Here is a 21,865-nt window from a genome sequence, read left to right as displayed (position 1 = left end):
TTCTAATGCTGGGAGAATTGCTGCTACCTATGTTTCTTGGTTGTGCTTTTTTGGGAAAAGCAGGGCTTGTAAAAATGCAGAAGAAAAAAATTAACTTCCCTTTCCAAAGATTCTGCAAGAAAAATGGAGTCCCTAGTGTGGTTGCCAGGCAGTACTCTGTCTGGTAACACTACTGCTTATTACAATACAGCTGTTTATTCCTTCGTATACATTTTGTGCTACTCAGAGTCATGGCGTGGGTAAGGATAGAACCTGTCACAGCAAGAAAAAGGAGCAAGAAGAGAATCAGTCCTGCATGGAACACCCAATCAGTCCTGCATGGAACACCCAGATCAGTCCTGTATGGAACACCCAGATCAGTCCTACATGGAACACCAGTCCATTACAGAATGAAGCTGCACAGACAGACACACACACACACACACACATAATATATATATATATATATATATATATATTACACACATACATGTTACTTCACATAACCAAACGCTCAAATGTTCAAAATTCATATGGCCGAGACCATATGATCGAACATTTGAATGTTAAAAAATGTGAACTAGACCCGTAAAAAAAAAAAACACACATTAAACAGTGTACAGCAGGGGGGGGGCTTTTCCCTACCTGCACCCCCCACATCCCCCCTACTTAAATATACCAACTCCGAGATCGCACTACAGTGAGAACAAGGGAAATCTCCCGGTCTGCGCTGTATGCAATTTCCCATTCAGAATGTCAGTATTTCAAAACTTCGAACATATGGTCTGCGATCATATGGGTTTCGAAGTTTAGCATTCTGAAGGGGACCCATATATATATATATATATATATATATATATATATATATATATATATATATGGGATCACTACATAATCTCGAAAGTTTGAAACACCGAATTTCAAACTTTCGAGACTATATAGCTGAAACCCCTAATTACCAAAAGACCAGAAGCACGAATTTCAAAATCCCGATCATCGGGAGTTTGACATTCGTGATTCTGGTGTTGCGGTATGGTGGAAGGTCAGGTAAGTATCTATTTTTAAATGTGTTGGTTAGGGGTTTAGTGTGTAAGTGTGTGTTGTGACTGTGATGTGTGTGCACGAGGGGAATGTAGGAATGTGGTGGTGCTTCGTGTGTTTGTGTATGTAGTGCAACCTTCGAGTTAGGATATTTAAGTAGGGGTGGTATGAGGGGGTGTGCGTCTGTAGTTTAGATTTATGTGTTTGCGTTCTGGGGGAAGGTGTGTGTATGTGTGTGGTGTATGTTGAGTGTAGTTTTCGGTAGTTTGAATTTCACGGCTTTGATGTTTCGGTACTTTAGTGTTTCGAGTTTTTGGTCTCGGGATTTTGGGCATTGGTAGTTTGGGTTTTCAGGATTTAGTAGTGGCTCTATATATATACATAGAAATATATATATAACATATATATATATATATATATATATATATATATATATATATATATATATATGTGTGTATGTGTGTGTATGTGTGTGTATATATATATATATATATATATATATATATATATATATATATATCTATATATATATATATATATATATATATATGCACACAGTTTATGTATACACACACACACACACACACATATATATATATATATACACACATATATATACATATATGTGTGCACTGCATACAACTACGGGCAACTGACTGCATCAGTAATTCATCTATTGGCATGTTAGGGGTGTAGGGGACTTGTCTACCACTTCATTTAGGGGCAGAAAGTTGAAACTTTAAAAGTTGAAACTTTTAAAGAGGGTGTTTAGTAATCCAACAGCTTTTAGAAAAAGGTGCCACATTAAAAAGGCCACATTATAATGGGTGGCTCACTAAATGTACACATATGGTATCACTCACAATGTAAATATGTTTAGACAGCCTTAGATCTCTTCATTCATCTGGGTTTTATAACGTTTTTCAAATATTAAAATTCTTCCCAGTTTTCAAAGTTTAATACATAATAGTGCAAATGTGTGGTTCAGCATGCAGAAACATTTGTTGATTTTTTAGTACTTTTTAAACAGCAAATTCTTGCACGTCAACTTGATGGGGTCATTAAGAAAGGCAACTTGTAGTACAAAATGAAAGAGGTGGTCTTTTAAGCCCCCCCTATTCCACAGTAAAAGTGTAACAGCTATATTTAAATAACTGTTCAGAAGTACTAGGACGTTTATTTACTTTGCATCAAGCCTTCTAGATGGTGTCTGTAGTTTTCAACTCTACCAGCAGTTTTAGTTGTTAAGCCAGAAAAAGATGTCAGTTTCTTGAAAAATGCTAGTTTTTCATCTTCCACAGACAGAGTGGGAAACAGCATTTCTAATGAACCACATAACTTCTGCAGTATCCTTGTGTGGCTCTGGAATGTCATCCTTAAATAACACTGTGGTTTCTTCGTTACTGCAGTATTCTGGAGATAGGACAAGGGGCTACTGGGCCCTTCATAATGGAGGTGTTTTCTTACACTGACTTGTATGTCATGAATAAAAAACATCAATGCTGTAAAATTAGATCAGTTTGAAACTTCTGATGGGTAAATGAGAAAATAAGTCCTCCAACTTGGCAACACTGCTTAGAATAGGGATGCCAGTGACAGATATATAAGCGAACCTAGTAATGGTACATCACTTCCTACCAGAGACAGAAAGTATTCAGCAGGTGAATAAACACAAAATATCTCATCTTTAGTGAAGTGCTGGAGATCACTGGAGCAGGCTAATTGCTTAAGACAGGGTAGCCCATCCTTGAGACTAGTACTACATGTGAACTTTGGAAAGTGGGAGGCAGTCCAGTGAGCACCCAAAATGGGACACCTGAGCACCATTTTCAAATCATAGCAAGTGGATATTAATAAGCACTATCATAAGCTATTGTCATGAATGTCCTTCAGATGACTTGTACCACACAAATCATGTGATGTTCAACATTCCTAAATATGGTATTTAATGCCGAGTCCAGTGCAAGTCCAACGTGACCCTACTCAGTATTAACAAAAATAATAACGTGGAGGTGCTTTACTAATGCTCTTAATTTAACACTTCATGACTGACACCCCATAATGCAGCAGTCCAAATGCCACAAAAAATACAAAATGCAAAACCATTAACATATTTCATGCAAGGCATCTACATATTGGTTATTTTTTAAAGATGTGTACCACAGTGCTAGCCACTCGGTAGTGTAAAAATTGGCCCTAGGTGATGGCCACTGCTGATGCAACTACCTGTCCCCATATTCCAAAAATGTTAGAAAAAATGGGGTTTATGCCAATGCTGATTTGACAATATGAACTGCAAATGCATGCAACTTTTTATTGTAGCAATGATAAACCCTTGCAGGAGGAACTATTTTCTGTACAAGTTCTGCAGTCTGGCACTGTACTAAAATAAGTTCTGCAGTCTGGCACTGTACTAAAATAAGTTCTGCAGTCTGGCACTGTACTAAAATGGGTTCTGCAGTCTGGCACTGTACTAAAATAAGTTCTGCAGTCTGGCACTGTACTAAAATAAGTTCTGCAGTCTGGCACTGTACTAAAATGAGTTCTGCAGTCTGGCACTGTACTAAAATAAGTTCTGCAGTCTGGCACTGTACTAAAATAAGTTCTGCAGTCTGGCACTGTACTAAAATGAGTTCTGCAGTCTGGCACTGTACTAAAATGAGTTCTGCAGTCTGGCACTGTACTAAAATGAGTTCTGCAGTCTGGCACTGTACTAAAATGAGTTCTACAGTCTGGCACTGTACTAAAATAAGTTCTACAGTCTGGCACTGTACTAAAATAAGTTCTACAGTCTGGCACTGTACTAAAATGAGTTCTGCAGTCTGGCACTGTACTAAAATAAGTTCTGCAGTCTGGCACTGTACTAAAATGAGTGCTGCAGTCTGGCACTGTACTAAAATAAGTTCTGCAGTCTGGCACTGTACTAAAATAAGTTCTGCAGTCTGGCACTGTACTAAAATAAGTTCTGCAGTCTGGCACTGTACTAAAATGAGTTCTGCAGTCTGGCACTGTACTAAAATAAGTTCTGCAGTCTGGCACTGTACTAAAATGAGTGCTGCAGTCTGGCACTGTACTAAAATAAGTTCTACAGTCTGGCACTGTACTACAATGAGTGCTTGTTCCATCCTTTTTTCCCATAAATACATATGCAGCTTTTGGTCATAAACAAAGATAAACATAAGAGAGCTTAAGGACTGATCAAATTTACACCAAGTTATATCCTGCCTTAAAATTATTAATGTGTACCACATTTGTTGAAATGTTGTAGTTAACAAAGCTTCTACTTCTCATGAATGCCATCCTAAAATTGGTAGATATGATCGGTGCATTCATAAACATGGTATGCAATTCTGTAGGCCTGGTATGTGGTCAAAGTCAAATACCAAACTCATAAAACGTCTCTCCAACACCTTGGAGTTAGGTCATACACTACTGTGCGCATAACTGCATGAGTGCATGTATGCAGTAAGGTATACAAATTAAGATACACAGCATGGCAGATTATTCATATCATAAATCACAGAGCACTCTGTGAATTTGTTGCCGAAATTTACATGGATACAAGTGCAAATTATCCACATTTTAAGCAAGTATTACCTACCCAGTGTTCCTGGTACACTGATGATGTGCTCAGGACATAATGGCATCATATTAAAATTATCAATACTTTCTAAACATATGCAAAAATGCCCATTATTTTCATACAGCTGCTACCTGTGACACGTATGAGACACAGCAATGCAGCATGACAGCTGCACTCCACTGTGCACCTCAACACTGCAGGAAAATCTCTCTACTCTCATAACATTGCTAAGGCCTGGAATAACCTCCCTTCCCCCATTATCTCTACCACAAATGTTACACAATTCAAAAAACTACTTAAATCACATCTTCTGGAAACTTGGCTCTGCCCATGCATAACTTGATACTACTCCCCCATCATTGCACTCTCCAACTACGATGGATCCGATTTCTCAACATAGGTCTTGTCTTACTATGCCAAGTATCTTACTCTCATTACCTTTTGTACTACCTAGGATTTTGCATATTAATATAAACTTTTTTATTTAAACTTGTTCTCTCTAGACTAGTTAATAATAATTTCTCTAAACTCTTGTACTAAAACTTTTGTATTTTTCCCTGAAATTGTGACTGTTATTCATGTACCATCCATAACTTCTTGCTGTACTCCTTTTTGAAGTTTTTCTCCCGGGCCTCCATTGAAAATGGACCTAGTCCAGCTGGATTTTCCCAGTTAACAAATGTAAAATAAAATAAAAATAAACAAAATAAATAATAAATATTGATGTCACAGAGTGGAGCTCCATCCAACATGGTTGAAAGCTCCAGCGCATTGTTTTGCATAGTATGCACATTTAAATTGCTGCACAGTTATAATGAGGAAGGCCGATTCTCTCATGACCTTCTTGTCACGGCTACAGGGTATCAAGCATGAAACAGCAAGAAGCACTTTGCAGCCTTTAGAAGTATATGGGTCACAGTGTGGGACACACTAAGGTTTTGTAAGAAAAAAAATACAATACAGTCCATTACACTGCAAATGCCACAATGGAGATGGTCTATGCAGACTATATTGGGCAGGCAGAAGGATTCAGCTAGTGGTAGTTTGTACAGGGTTTGAACTGCATGACAAGGCACATGAAAGACCACACTCCTACAAAGCTGCATATCATGAATGGCATGACAAGCATTCTTTAAGTACAGCAGAGCATCACCGCTGAAGGATAGATTTCAGACTACCATGGATGGTAATGTTAGCAGTCCTAAGTCTACACCAGGCTATTCTTGCCCAGGAATGTAACAGCTACCTCTGTTACCTGTAAAAGCCCTGAAATTTTCTCTTGCAAAGTACTGTGCTGGGAGAGCTGCGCGTGGCAGCGTACTGTGTTGGGAGAGCTGCGCGCGGCAGCGTACTGTGCTGGGAGAGCTGCACGCAGCATCATACTGTGCTGGGAGAGCTGCACGCAGCGTCGTACTGTGCTGGGAGAGCTGCACACAGCATCATACTGTGCTGGGAGAGCTGTATACAAACTAACCCAGACTGCCAACATAACAGTTGATTTAAATTATTAATGCCACTGAAGGTCACACCCAACTATTTCCTACAGGAAAACTGGCAAAACACAAGTAGAGAGTTTGCACAGACAGCTAAACAAAACTAATATTAACTTCTGCTTTATTACTTACAGTCTTTGCAGTTAAAGCCATTATATCCAAAAGGACACCTATAAAATAGAAAGAAAAACAGTGCATCAGTTTGTCAGTCTGTGTGGTTACACACCCAAATCCTAAAGATGACATATCATGACTCAGCGCTATACATATACATCAAATATCACACAATTTACCTTTTGCATCAACATTTTTAACTACTTGTGCCTTAGCTCCCTATGTTGAAAAGAAAGTTATGCACTTACTGTGGCTGCTGTTAACAATCATTCTGTACCATGGCGTAGGGCTGGTGTACTGCAAAACAGCATATTACAGCCCTATGTAATTTATAAAATGGCTACAGAAGAGGATAAGACACTTTCATGAACAAAAGAACAAATACAAATACCCCCCCTTTTCCAATTGTATGCAGCACACAGTCCTTGTAGCATAAGTCTGTTGACCACAAGTTAACCTTCAGGAATCCAACCACATATAATATGATAGTGTTGATGTTGCTAATATGCAGTACAACCTGCAGATCTGAGCAATATATTAATACTGTTAAAAAATACTTTACATGGTAAGAAAAATCCTATCATGCCATTAAGTCCATACTGCAAGCAAACCTGCTTCCACAAACACACTTGTTACACCACAACATAGTCAAGCTGAAAAGCTCCAATGAATGGTAGCTTACACAACACCAGGTCTCCCAATTACAATAAAATATTAAACGACCTTAGCCTCGCCATTACGCTTAATGAAGAGCTCTCATGAATCCATCTCTCAGGCATGATGGTGAGCCACAGTGCAGCAAACTTACCAAGGGTACCAGAACTTGTCAGAAGTTTGGGATGTATGGCTAAGCTTAAAGCCCTAGTGGTGATTAGCCTAGTACATATCTATGAACCTACGAGCAAGGGAATAAGTTTAGTACAGTATACTAAAGCACATTTTGCCCTGCTATTTATTGGTGCTCTGTTACCACAAATATGCATAACATAGCACATGTGAGAGCAACAAACTGGACAACACATCCATATATATTTTTCATATGGATCACTGTTGCAGTAATACTCATAACATGTTAAGCCCTTTGGGAAGATTTCCAAACCAGTGTCCACTCTAGATGGCAGCTGCCTAGTGTATTGTCCTATGATATCTGTGCCAGTCTTGCCTACTCCTGGGCAAGATGTCCAAATTATAATGTTGGTTACAGTTTGGATAAAGGACTGTACAGCTGCAGGCACTCTGGGTAGAGACATTCCTGAAAAGATTTTTTCTTCCTCCAAGAGCTTGCTTAATGGATCTATTACTGGCACCTGATCAGCTCATTCATTCCAGAAGGATGGGAGATGGGCATTCCTGGACTAGGTGAGTGCCCTATAGCCCATTCAGTCCTGCCCAAGAAATCCAAACTACTCTCTGTTCATCACTGAGTCAGGTGGTAAGGAGTGGGCAAACTTCTTGGTCCTGGTGGGTGGAATTCTCCTCCTCCCTCAGCAACTTTTCTGAGCTCCATCATTGCTGTCATCTGAGATGAAGTGCATCTCCGTAAGCAGATTTACCCCTGGCTACCAGTGAGAATGATTGATGACAGCATGGGTTTAGCAGGCTCAGAATTCACTAAGGAACACCTAATGCTACCACTAGAGGTCACCCTTGTGGCAGGCCACAGCTCTTTTTCCGAGCTGGGATCCTAAAGACAGAGACAAGGTGTGGACCTGCTGCAAGCTCCATCACATTGTACATTTGTTTCACTAACTCCTTAAAATCCTGCAAGGCAAAGTCCTCCTGCATAAAGGAAGATAAAGGTATCCGAGTACCCAAGACCTACAATGCTTTAGACATAGTGGACATTATTATTCAGAGTTTCCAGGGAGGGGAGTGGCTGAAATTCAAAGGTGATCACATTGGTTTTCTTAGAAGATCGGCCAGGACCACTGACTATATTTGTGGGAGCACTGTATAATTACAGTTTGAAGAGGTGCATCTTTTTTTTTTTTTTTACTAGTTGGAGTTGCTATTTATGTTAGTCAGCCATTTTGAAGAATGTAGCTGTTATGCCCACTGAACCAAGAGCGTGGAAAGACCAACAATGCATTAGTGTAGTAACATAGAAACTATAGCATTTGTCAGGGCCCACCAAATAATTAAATAGTTGCAAAAGATTAGCTAAACCCTGTTTGGATTTGAGGTTTCCCTTATGGTATCAGAAACCCATTATATCCTGAACAACTCTGGAACATTTTTTCTTTTAATAATGCACTAAAATGGAGCAAGTACAACATTTGTTAGGGTCTAACAAATGAGTAAATAACTGCACAAGGTACTTGCTACTACAGCCCTTCTGTTGTATTGATTTAAAAGTAATTGAAGTTCCAAAACTTGCTATGACTTACAAAACTGCAAGTGACATTTTACACCCAGTCTATTTTCCCTTCCACTTGACAAGTGCTTGGAAGGACTTTTGGGTTTGAATCAAACTGTAACAACTAAATAAGCTCAGTTTGCCCCCCTCCCTCACCCCCACCCAGCTCTGATTTAATCAATTAACTCTGGTTATCAATATTTTTTTTTAAGTCTTAACAATAAAGCTAGCCTTCTAAATCAGCCTATCAATGAACATTCTTTCTCACTGAGGCAGCGCAAGCTGTTCGATTCACACTCTGTGTAATTTTTGGCCTGCTTTCCTCCCCTGCCACCCACAGTTCCTTCTTCCTTTTCACACCCAGTTCTTCCAGCAAAAAAACACCTCGTTAAAGACGAACATTCCAGTTTACACTCTCACTCAAGTAACTATTACCATATTAACATTCCTCCTAGCTAGCTTTGTCTCCTTTCCAACTTTAATATACAACACAATGCATCCTTATCTTCTTTACCACAGAATTCACTCCACTTTTTTTCCTAACTGCCTATCTTTGCTCCTCCCAACACCCACTACTAGCCCTCCATTCAATAACTGCCATACCACTCACTCTGTGAAGTACTCCCACTTGTGCTTCACCCAGGTCTGTTTAGCACTACTGTAGGTATAACCAATGACTGGGTGTGGTCTATTAAAGATTTAACATGGTTGGTGTGGTTTAATCATGAGAGTGCTAAGTAAACACTCCCTTTTATCTCCAGACCTCTGAAAATCCTCGATCATCTTAACACCATTAAAAATGTCACTTTATTCAAATACCTAGGGATTTGGTTTGACCCCTTCCAAAATTTCCATCTCCACCTGGACTACACAAAAAGAAAAAAATCCACTCTATTCTGGGATAATAGGACCTCCCTTTTTCTATCCAGACCCTGTAGAAATGCCATTGCTAAAGGTACCTTACTGGCTCAGTTATAACACTTGTCTCCTGCTAACTGCTGCAGTTTACAAAAAGAAAGGTATAAGCTATTCAGTCCATAAAATGCTATTTACAGATCCATCACAGATCCTTCACACTCTCCCCAAGAAATCAACACACTGCAAAACCATTTAAAAAGCTAACTGGCTACCTGTGAAACAAGCTGGCTTTCTACTCACCTCTCAACTACTTAAACTTATCAGGAATGACACCTTCCCTCCACTAGCTCCTAGACTATTATGAGACGCACCAACATACAATCTTAGACATCTTAACCAGACGTGCTCTTCTCCAAATCCCCCAAATTAGGCTTTGCTGCACAGACCATGCTTTCTTAGTCCTTGGTCCTAAACCATAGGAACCTCTCCCTTCTTCTCTTAAAGACAATTCCTCTAACCCCATTTTCCATTCACAAATAAAAGCACATTTCAAGAAACTAGGAAAATGCAACTGCTCTCTCTCTAGTCATATAACTTGATCTCTCCATTCCATCTGCATACCTTGTTGCTCTGACTATTTTTGACTGCGATTCCTTCAGCATATCAGTTCTGGTTTCTACTCTACATATAGTGCATGTGCATATTTTGTTTTTTCACTCACTCTGTATATAGTCATTTATGTTACCTTTATTTCCTCAAACCAACTTTGATGCTCACTTTGTATGCATGTATATACTGCATGTTGTCATTCAGTCTGTCTCTGTATGTGATATCATAACACTGTTGTACAACTATTCTGTTTTCACAGGGCTGAGCCTGAAATGGATCCAATAGGATCAGTACTCTATCCTAGTTAGCAAATTCAAAATAAAATAAAAAGGATCCTAGTGAATATACTGAAAGCTATTAACATGTCACCTATAGAGGTGTCAGAGGCATGCCAGTTGTTAAAACAGACAGATATAAAGTGCTAGAAATCATGCCACCAGATTCGTTGTCTCAGACCTACTAGGTATCAGGGGAAGGGATGTTCCTTTCCTTAATCATATTCCTCTTGAAGGTGCTCTTACCCTTGGAAAAACGTTTTGTTCCTGCACTTCTTTTTATGACTTTTTATAGAAGCTAAAAATGCTTTTGTATCTGGACTTTTCTGCTCTACTTCTGATGCTCGCATGAGAGATTCCAAGTTTTTCTGCACTATTCAGGCATGTAGGAGGGCCCAAGGATATCCTCACTAACCCCGCACATATCTAAAAGTCTAACTCAAGGTGGGACTTTCCTAAGCATAACACTCACTAAGAATGCAAACCTTTGCACATGACTGGACACCTGCAATCACAAAGGTTTTTGAGGCCTGCACAAGGCATACACCAAGAACCAGTCAAAAGGCAGTAAAAACAGTTAAAAAAAACTTCCTCAATAAGGCACTTTCAGTACACTGGAGCTCTGGGGCCAAAAACTTTATTGCTGAAACTTATCTTTCACATATCTAAAAGACAAGGTGGTATAAACTAACTATACTGGTCATCTAGAGCACAGCCCTCTGTCCCTGCTTGTGCCACAATGTCCATGGAGTTCTTAGAATTTGGCAAGTCAGGCAGCCATCATCTGTGGCAATTTCACATGTTATAGTTATACTATTGCAAAAACTATACATACAAAGAATATCAGACAGCACTACAGTATGTCTACGCATCAGTAAAGGGTTTTCCCCAAGGTATGGTCAGAGAAGACTTCTTCCAATTTATGATTACCTGTAAGGACTGCATCCATGGGAGTGTCCAAAGTTGTTTAATTCCAGGAACTTTCTTATGCTGAATAACCAAATGCTCATCATCCAGATAAGGAAACACTGACATTCTCCTGTAAGGCTTCTGCCACCATAGGAAAAACCTTAAAGACTGGACAATGAGGAAAGTCCATTTGGCAATACTTTGCACTGGATGTGATACTTTACCAGAGTGAAGTAAAGCACCTTGTGTGAAATTCAAGTTTTTATGTGACAAAAAGTGATCAAAGAGGATTAACTGGCCTCAAACAAATGCTCTACACTGACCACCTCAAAAAACTCCAGCTTTACTCCGTAGCATATCACCTACTCCGAGGTGATCTCTGCCTAACACATAAAGCTCTGTCAAACCCAGAGCTGTTGGACATGCTACACCTAAAGAAATCCCAATCCCTCCGAGCTACACGCTTTAGGGACCTAAACCTTGTCACCACAATAAACAGGACATGCTGGAGGGATAGATTCCTGTCCCAGAGACTTCCTATACTCTGGAACAAGCTACCCATCTATGTCAAGCAAAGTCCTTCATTAGCACTCTTCAAGAAAGATCTTGATGAGTGGATGGGAAATAGAAAATACACCCCGGGGATCACTTCTGTGTCTCTGCTGGACAGTGGCACAGGAAAATAAATTTCTTGGGTGGCGTAAGCTATGGAACCTTGCTGGCTAGGCTTACGTAGGCCCTTGGCCAATATCCTAGTACCTACCTATGAACCTATTATGTCCAGCAGCCCCATCCAAGCACCAACAAAAGCAGTAACATGATCTCCTAGCATGGAAACTATATTTAACTGAATATACTATATATGTTGGCTGTGTGAAGGCTCAAAATCGGGAAAATATGCGGCCCTTTCTGATCCCGGAATTTTAGGTGAGCTCAGAGGGGCCCAATGGCAAGCTGACCATGTACCTGGCCTTTGAATGCTTGTACTTGTGCTGCTGCTCTGGCACATGACTAAGGGTACAAGCAGGACCCTTCAGCCACTCAACATACAAAGATTTTTGGCCCATCTCTATGAAGTGGATCAACAACTATCCCTTCCTTTAATGTGGAATTGGTGGGCTTAAGCTCTAGGAACTGTGGCAAATTTCAACGTTGTTCTCATCCTGATAGTACGAAAAATACCAGCGCAGATTTTGGCTAGAAATTTGATGACCTGATGGACTTCAAGATGTTTTGGAACATGTAAACAAGACTTGACCAATTACAGCAAGAACAGAGACCTAAACTGAGAGTGGTGAAAAATAAATGTCAGGCTCTGGGGACTGCCACACATATAAATCTAGCAATGTAGATAACTTGGGGTGCATATGTCAGTGAATGTGGGATTGTTCAGAAAAAAATGAAAGGCAAATGGTGGGGAAGAAACACAACAGGATGTTAGACCAGGTACAAGGATGAACAATGTTCATGCTCACAAAGGGGTTCCCAATGGGAGTGGGAGTGCACCAGGGTTCAGCTCTGAGCCCACTGCTGCTCATACTGGTGATGGACTACATTGGCAAACAGGTTGGAGAAGAACGATGAACAAAGCTGTTCCATGCAGATGATGTGGCGTTACAGGTGGACTCAGGAACTTCAGCAAATGAAAGGGGGATTCAAAACTGAAGGCATGTGAGATGAAACTGCGTACAGGCAGCACAGTTATGACAGCAAAGGGAGAAATTCAGAAAAATTGTAAATTAAGACAGCAGGGAGAACAGTGAAACAGGTTAACAGCCTGAGATATCTGGAAGGGATGGGTGAGGAAAAGGAAGTCTGAATGAAAAGGTCAAAGCTAGAATCAGAGGGGCTGCAGCAAACTAGCACAGAGTGTCAGGGATAGTGTAGGATAGAAGAAGGCCAAAAAAGCTGGAAAGTAAGGTGCATAAAACAGTGGTGCTACCAGTACAACTGTACGATACAGAAACATGAGCAGTGAAGGCAAAGCAATGGAGGGAGGTAGAAGTGGTGGAGATAAAGTCCCTAAAATGTGTAGTAGTATGCATGTTGTGGGACAGATGAAGAAATAAGGACATCTGAGCATGTTTGTGTGAAAGACTTGTGAATTTCCACTTGGAACAGTCGTTAAGGCATTACAAACTGAATTGCCATTCCCAGAGTAGAAAAATGTCTTCTAGGGCTGTTCTTATGTTTTGACTCTTTTCCACAAAACATGATTGAGAAGGGTACTGCCAGAAATACTAACCCCATACAATACAACAAATTAGCAAAATATTTCTTCTAGAAGAAACAGTACAGCTTTTTGAGGCACTATTCTACAACAGATCTACAAAAGAGAAAAACATATAGTAACATGGTGTAAAACTTGTCATAACAGATATCTGCAGATATAACTATTACAGTAGTCCTAGCTACTAGGACTTCAGCCATAGCAGGTCAAATATCTGGGCCAGCTTCCAGAACTTAGAACTTTTCCCCATTTAGGAGAGAGTGAATGGCCATCCATCAGAAACACAGGATATTCCCAGTATAAGACTGACATCTTCCAACACAATTATGGAGCTTTCTTGTCCAAGCATTTATAGAGCATCTACCCTAAAATATACTGACCAAGTCCTGTAATAACCTCTAGGGAAAATGAAAAAAGGCCCTCAAATTCTAAGTTGAGAGACGGGGTAGGAAAAAAAGGGCTTCTCACATCTATTCAGACCCAAGAAGAGTAGGGGAAGGGTGAGTAGCATAAGGACTGGGTACTCCATCCCAGCCCAAAATGCCCAAACATAGAATGAGGTGGTGTTAGGGGAGTGAACAGTACTGCACCAAAGTATAACTGTACAACATTCTTTGTTTAGATCATGTTTGCAATATGCCTGGACATTGGCATGATTCACAGAGGTCATGAGGGCAAAGAAGTAGCTTACAAGGAAGGGTCAGACTGCAATACATCTTGTAGGGTGACCATAGGAAATTCCGCTTTTGCCATGAAAGAGGTTTCCAGTTTGTAGTATTTGGAAAAAGTATGGAGAAAGGAAAATATAGATGGTTAAAAGACAATTTAAATAGTTCTTGAGGAAGAGGCCAAAATGGTAGCTGTACATCCACCGCAGTGGGCTCAACAGTTCCCTGTAGCTTACCTTAAGTGGAAGAACAGAACTAAATACCACAGCCCAACTATTTGGATATTATGAGTTGAGATTTGGCTGTTCCATATTGCAAGGGATATAATGTGATTGTAAAATCTAACATTTTCTTTGTAAACATCTTAGTTTCCTGGTACTTTCAGGGAATGCAGCAATCCTACCCCACTTCTCTGAGAATTGCAAAATAAGACAGATAGCTAAATGGCTTGGCCGAGGGCAAGTTTTTGAGACTGCTTTCGGCATGAAGGAAGGATTCATTTTTAGACACTCTCTCCTTGCGGAAGAGAAGTAATAGTTCTTTATCAGGAAGAGATATTCCTCTTGAACAGGTGATGTCTACCAACAAAATCATATTCAAGGTAGAAATATGAGGGGATCCATGACTGCAGGTAGCTTAAAAGGAGAAGAGCTCAGTGCTCCAGTAAATAATTTTAAATCCCAAGGAAGAGGAATCCTTTTTTATGGGAGTTCTCATATGCAGAACCCTGTTAAGAAGTGTTTAGCAGGAAATAAGCATACCAATTGAGGGTCCAAGGGCAGGAAGGCCAAAAGATGCATCTTAAAGGAAGCATAAGTTTATACTAAACAGCTCACTTAAATACTGCCAGATCAGGCACACTGATGCTGTAATGGAATACTGACTATCTATATTTATTTAGATATGCAGGTTTTCTACGTGGTCGGCTTACCAGCCCCCTTCAGCATCTTAAGCAGACCCTGAGTAAACTGGTGCTTGAAGGGCAAAAAAAAAAAAAAAAAAAAAGAAAAAGACAAATCAATAAAGCTGTGAAATGTAATGTACAAAGCCCACCTTGTTCAGGGACAAGCGGCCCACCTGCAGGGACAGAATGCAATACCCCGGGCATTTCCAAAAGAACTAAGAACAAGTGTTGTTAGGTCAAAAAAATGTATCCTCAGCCCTTTCTCCCTTAATGCATCACTGCGGGGAGTGGGGGAAGGGAAGGTACAGAATGCATAAAGGAACAGATCTGTCTATTTCAGGAAGGCATCTACTGTCCAAGCACCTTAGTATGCTCCACCTGCACAGAATTTTTCGAGTTGTCTCTCGGAGTTGTAAATAGGAATATTTCTGGCACACCCCACTTAGTAATTTTCTGAAGACAAATGTCTCTGACATCCATGTGTGGGGGTCTACCCTTGACTTTCTTAATCAGTCAGATGGGAGGTAGACTGCACTTATGGTCTTCTAGGACAGCAATGTTAACCCTGCCCACCACCACCAAGCAGTCTTGGTCAGCCTACAGAAGGGGTATGACAGAATTCCTCCCTGCTGGTGTATCACATCACTGGGGTGCTGTCCATTGTTATCTGCAGGAAATCCTTCTTCTATATTGGTCTGAAAGCCTTGAGCACCTGCAGAAAAGCCATCTGTTTCACATTACCATGTGTCTTTCTTTTGAATGCACCCCCACCTACCCTGTACCTTGACGTTCTAACAGTGCACTGCCCATACAAAGCCTGATACAATTGGTGTCAAATTGTGAGGTTACAGGATAAAGAGATCCCCCCAGGTTCTGTTTCATCTGGGTGGACACCATGCCAGTTCTTTGGATATGCTGGGTATGACAAAAATCCTCTCTTACATGGACTGAAAGAGTTGGCTAATAAAGGATGCTAGGTACGCGTTTATATTTCCTCATCGAAATTTTACTACATCAAAGCAAAAAATGTCGAACACAATTGATCGATGCAGTAAAATATCGAACAATGATAAAAAAACAAAAAAAAAACTAAAGGGAGTAGGCAGGAGGCAAGCCCCCTTGCACTCCCCATGTGGGGGGCTGCACCCCAAACACCCCCCACTACTTAAATATACCAACTCAACTACATTGAGTTAAATGGAAATCTCCCCCTATGGAGATTTCAGTTTACCTGACCGATATTCTTCGCTTTCTATATTGTCATGCCGACAATATCAGATTCGATATTGTCAGCTTGTGACAATATAATATAGACCCGCTAGCATCCTCATGTCCATCTTTGAAAAGGGTACATACCAAATGCTCAATCTGATCTTCAGAGTGAGGAATATTTTCTGCCAGCTGCAATCCAGGACTGCCCCAAGGAATATCACTCTTTTGAAAGTAAAAACGGTTGACTTGGGAATATTGAAAGAAATTGGTGAAATGAGGGGCCCAGTCCATCTCCTCCTGTGACAGTGCCTGAATGAGTCCAGGTGAGGGTAAATATGAATGCCCTTTGTTCTGAAGTAAGCTATTTCTGGACCAAGGCATGCTGTGTGGTGTAGTAGCCAAATCCAAAGGATAAGAAGGGTAAATTGGCAGTGGAAGCCCCCAGCCTCAAACCAGAGATCTAAAGTGTCCCTCATGTCATGACATCAGTGTCATGAAAAAGGAAAATTGTAGCAGAGGCTGTAATGTCAATATTTTGTGTTTTGGGAACTTTGTGGCAAGTGCAGATTACTAAAAGGTCCAGGGAGGTGTTCCACAGCCCATCCTTTCTCTGCACCATAAACAGCTTTAAACAGAACACTGTCCCTCTGTAGTCTTTTGATACAAAGGATACCCATAAGCTTTGGTTTCTTTATGAAATGCAGTTTGTGACCTAGATAAGTGATTTTCAGCACCAATTTATCTTCAGAAATTACCTTCAAATGCATCAGGACTTCTACTATATTTTTAATTGGGACTTAGGGCTTGGGTAATAATTTAAGAAGAGGGGGACAGGGAGAAGAATTGCAAAGTCATGGCAGTTCCCTACTAGTGAAAGACCTTGTGGTGGTCCTGCCATTTTTTCAGACATGGGCTTTTTGTTTACCTTTTACTGGCCTTGCTCTTCCTCGCCAATGACAGTTTGGACCACATGGTCTCTGTTACACCTGGGAATAGGAGACTCTGTTCTGAGCAGTCTTGCCTCTCCTTCTGTTTTCATAAAGAGTTCACTATAGGGATTCCCAAAAGAACAGCTCTTCACTCAGAGGAGCATTGATGAGTTCCACTTTCACATTCTCTGGCAGGAATTGTAGCCTCAGCAAAGCATGTCTTATGACTGAACCTGTGGCTGGTGTCCCAAATGTTGCTTGTACAGCATTATAACCACACAATAGCTTTTTGCCATCTGGCCAGCACTCTGGATAAGTTCTAGTAGTTCTGCCCTCATGTCACATCAGAAGCCTCCCATTCATTTCTTTGGCTTGATCCAGGACTGCAGTTTGATATTTTGTCATGCATGTCTGGCCAGTTATTATCCTGAAATTCAAAGTGGCAGCTGTGTATGCCTTCTCCCTAAACAATTCTGGCACTCTTCTTCCCTTGTTATTTGAGAGAGTACTGAAGGTAGTAGCCAAGTAGCCACTATGGACCCCATCTACAGATCCTCAGACACAACTGCTGGATCTCCCACAAACGTCTACAGCAACTTAAGGGACTGCTGGAGCCTATAGATCCTATCAGGTTTCTTAGCAGCAGGGGAATGGAGTACCTTGTCCTTTACAGAATGCAAGAAAAGCATTGTTTGGAGACCCCAAGACAGGATGAATAGCCACTGGTCCAGGGGCATTAAGATCCAATAAATCAAAGTACATTTTTGGGCATATAATGGCCTCCTTGGCCTCCCATTTCAAGTATTCTTTCATCCTACAAACGGCCCTTCCATATTAAATTTTGCCTGTGGCTGAAGCAGAAGAAACAGTGCCTTCCCCATCAGTGGCATATCCTAAGGGGGGGGATATGAGAAGATAAATCCCAATTCCTCCTTCACACTCTCAGAAGAGACATTCTCCAACTTCTCAGGAGATGTGTCTCTCTTTCACTCACCAGAGGGGGCTCCAGACATCAAGACACAGATGGATCACAGATTGACTAAAGGTTCTGTAAAGCCTGAAGAAAACCATGAGCCAAGGAGACATGCTGCTTAAGAATGTCTGAGTACTACACATCTACAGGGGAAACTGGGGAAGGTGATCAGTGTACCACCTTCAGACTCCTTTTATGTGTGACGCCCCACTTGGAGATACAAGCCTGTAGTTTGTAATGGATTGCCCAGCTTACCCTTCCTAGATCAAGCAGGCTTTGGACCAGGATGTCTGTAATGGGGCATCCATGCTAAAAGATCAACCATGATAGTAAGTGCCTGCTTCCCTTTGCATTACAGCCTCCAAAAGGTCTTCTTCAGAGGTCTTTGGAACCTGCAGTGTATGGTGCACCTTTCTCCTTAGGTCTCTTCTTTCTAAGGGGGAACATCAGAGGCCAAGTATAAACTTGATCTTGTTAAGGCAGGCTGGCAGACTGGATGCAAGCCTCATGCTACTTCCTATACAAGCAGATTTATAGGAAATGCTGCCTAATTCTCAAAGTTTTAGGGGTAAATCCCTAAAAGACACAGTCTCTGACAATGTGTTCCAGAACTAAGTACAATACACAATAAGAATGAAAGACTGTGGAGAATCTGCCTGCCACAAAAACATCTACCTTTATTTGGTCCAGACACATCTTAATGCACAGTGTACTGCGGTGGTGGTTCTGCGGTAGCATTGTTGCCTCATAGCAAGATGTTGTCCTGTTCGATTCTCAGCTAGAGTGTCTTCTGTGTGGAGGCATACGTAAATGGGGCGTGCCTTCGTTGAAGGTTGTGCATCAGGGCTGGTAACCCGGTATGTAAAAATCCACTACTAATCATTAGCGGACCGGAGTTCCGCTGTGGCGACCCCTAACCAGGAAAAAGCCAAAAGACACAAACATCTTAATGCACAGTCAGATATCAGACTAAAAGAGTGGAGGCTGCCCAAAACAAGTCAATTATAATCATCACTAAGGGCTTTTCATCCAGGAAAAAGGAGGTCATTGTCCCACTGTACTCCTCCCTCATTAGACCCATTATAGAATACAACGCCCCATTTGGTATGTACTTCTCAACACATCTGCAACAACTGGAAAGGCCGCAGAAATACCTCACTAAAAGAATCACAGGCCTAAAGCAGATTGCCCTACACTGACCGCCATAAAAACTCCAGCTATACTCTGTCGTATATCATCTAGTCAGAGGTGATCTCTGCTTAACATACAAGGCCATGTCAAACCCAGAGCTGTTGGACATGCTACATTTAAAGAAATCCCAATCCCTCAGAGCCACACGCTCCAGGGATCTAAACCTTGTCATCACAATAAACAAAACATGCTGGAGGGATAGGTTGCTGACCCAGAAACTCCTCAGACTCTGGAATAGACTGCCCATACATGTCAAGCAGAGTGCCTCTTTGGCCCTCTTCAAAAGGAATCTTGACAATTGGATGGGAGAAAGGAAATTCACCCCAGGGATCACATCAGTCGCCCTGCTAGACAGGGGTCCAGGGAAGTAAATAGTTTGGGAAGAAATAGCCAGGGAATTGTTACGACTAGGCTTGTATAGGCCCTAGGGCTGATAGCCTAGTAACAACCTATGAACCATCAAAACTAGCAATAGGAAAGATTTCCAGTGGGGCACTTATTTTTTCTGAGCTCCAGAACAGGTAGAACCACACTCTGCTACAGATGCAATGAGACTGGGAATGTGTCAATAAATTGACAGCAATCCCATCATCATCCACTTTTTCCCCAATTTTCACATGTGATTAGGGTGTCATGTCAATGGTTGACACCGCTCTCATTTTAATAGCACTCTCCTACTTTCTTTGACAGTCATGCCTGATATTGCAGATCTTCTCTCATATGATCACTCACCACTTGGTTTGATGCCCTCATTTCCTATTGCCCTCTCCCTGTCTGACCCAAATCATCTTCATCAGATATTCATCTGCTAACTTGCACATGCTTGGACCACCATTATCTCTTCTTTTTGACCTTCTCTGCAACTGGATCTGCTTTGGCTTCTGCTCTGATGTCCTCATTTCTTCATCTGTCCCACAGTGTGCATCCTACCACCTGCCTCAGATGCTTCATTTCCATCACTTTTAGCTTACTCAAGAGTACTGCCTTTAATACCCAGGTTTCTGTACATACAGTAGGACTGGTTGCACTCCTAATTTGTACATCTTACTTTTCAGCTTCTTTGGCATTCACACTGTGCTAGTTGGCTGCAGCCCCTCTGATTCTTACTTTTCCATTCTCATTCAGACTTCCCTCCCCCATCAACTGCCCCTCCCAGGTACATGAAGCTGTTAACCTGTTCCACTAGTTGCCCTTCTATATCAATTCTCAGTTTCTTCTGATTTCCCCCATTTGCTGCCGTTACAACCATCTTATCTATGCTCCATTTCATCCTATGCACTTTCAGTTTTGCATCCCATTCCCCTATCTTTTACTGATGCTTTTGTTCAGTCTGCCTGTAATGCCACATTGTCTACATGCAGCAACTTTGTTGAGCTGTCCTCCCCAACCTGTTTGCTAATGTAGTCCATCACCATTATGTACATCAATGGACTTCAGAGCTGAATTCTGATGCACTCCCCAGTGGGAATCGCTCAGACTGAACACTATTTGTACTGGAGTTATACAGTCCTTGTACATAGCCCGCACTAATTTTACCCATGTTTTTGGGACTTCGAACCACCGCAAGACTGCCCAGTCAGTTTTCTTGTGACCGTGTCATATGGCTCTCCAAGTCCAGGAATGCCCATTTGGACTCTTTCCTCATCTCTAGCTTCTTCAACTATCTGCCTCACTGCAAACATCAGGCCAATTGTGCTGCATCCTGATCAGAGTCTGAACTACTCATTTCCTATACTACTGTGTATTCATTTATCAATCACCCTCTCCAGAATTTCATGCAGTGTGACATATGTTTGATACCTCTATACTGCCAACAGTTGTGAATGCCCCCTTTGTTCTTGCACACTGGCATTAATATGCTTATTTTCCAGCCATCACTGATACAGCTTTCTCTCCATACTGCTTTCATTACCCTCAAGACCCATTTCTCCCTTACCTTACCCAAAATCTTTATAAATCTGCTGTGATCTCAACTGAGCCTACTGCCTTCTCTGACTACATTTTCCTCAGTTCTGTTCTTACTTTTTCTAGGATGGGCTCCTCCTCTTCTTTCATCACAGGCTGTGTCTGGGACAGTACAGCTTCTGTGTTTTTTTTTTTTTTTTGCTTTCATTTAGAAGCTGCTAAAAGTACTCCTTCCCTCTGCCTTTGATGTTCTTTTGGACTGGTAAGCAGGTTGTTGCTGGTATCCCTTACGAAAGGTGCTCGACTATCTTCTTTATTTTTCTGTCTTTGCCTTGCAACCTACCAAGAATTTTTTTTTACCATCTAGTGAATCACTTTCCAGAAGCTGGCAGAGCACCTCTGATGCCTTGTTCTTTGCTACTGCAACTGCTCACTTAGCCTCTTTGATAACTACTCTTAGCCTGGTTCATCTTTTTCTAATCTTCCACTTTTTCCTGCACTCCTTCATTCTTTTGATGACTTCCAGGACTTCAGCATTCCATCAGCTTTCCTTATGCACCTTATTTCCTTAAGTGGCTTGGCCACATGTGTTTTTTTTGTCCTCACACATGCAACTTTTTGATGCTGCCATTCTTA

The 21,865-nt window shown here is 41.2% G+C and overlaps 1 protein-coding gene across 1 annotated transcript in view; it reads right to left on the bottom strand.

Moving 5' to 3' along the window:
* The window catches only part of LOC122788280 (streptococcal hemagglutinin-like), a 755,305-nt gene that overhangs the window by 42,913 nt on the left and 690,527 nt on the right, over positions 1-21,865 (bottom strand). Inside the window, exon 9 of the mRNA XM_044055345.1 lies at positions 6,229-6,266. Within this exon, the coding sequence (XP_043911280.1) occupies positions 6,229-6,266 (38 nt within the window). The remainder of the gene's footprint in view (positions 1-6,228; positions 6,267-21,865) is intronic.

The sequence above is a fragment of the Protopterus annectens genome, chromosome 13.part0 (assembly GCF_019279795.1).
Source record: "Protopterus annectens isolate FY-2018-M chromosome 13.part0, PAN1.0, whole genome shotgun sequence".
NCBI classification, from domain to species: Eukaryota; Metazoa; Chordata; order Ceratodontiformes; family Protopteridae; genus Protopterus; species Protopterus annectens.
This window is presented reverse-complemented; position numbering and strand designations above follow the sequence as displayed.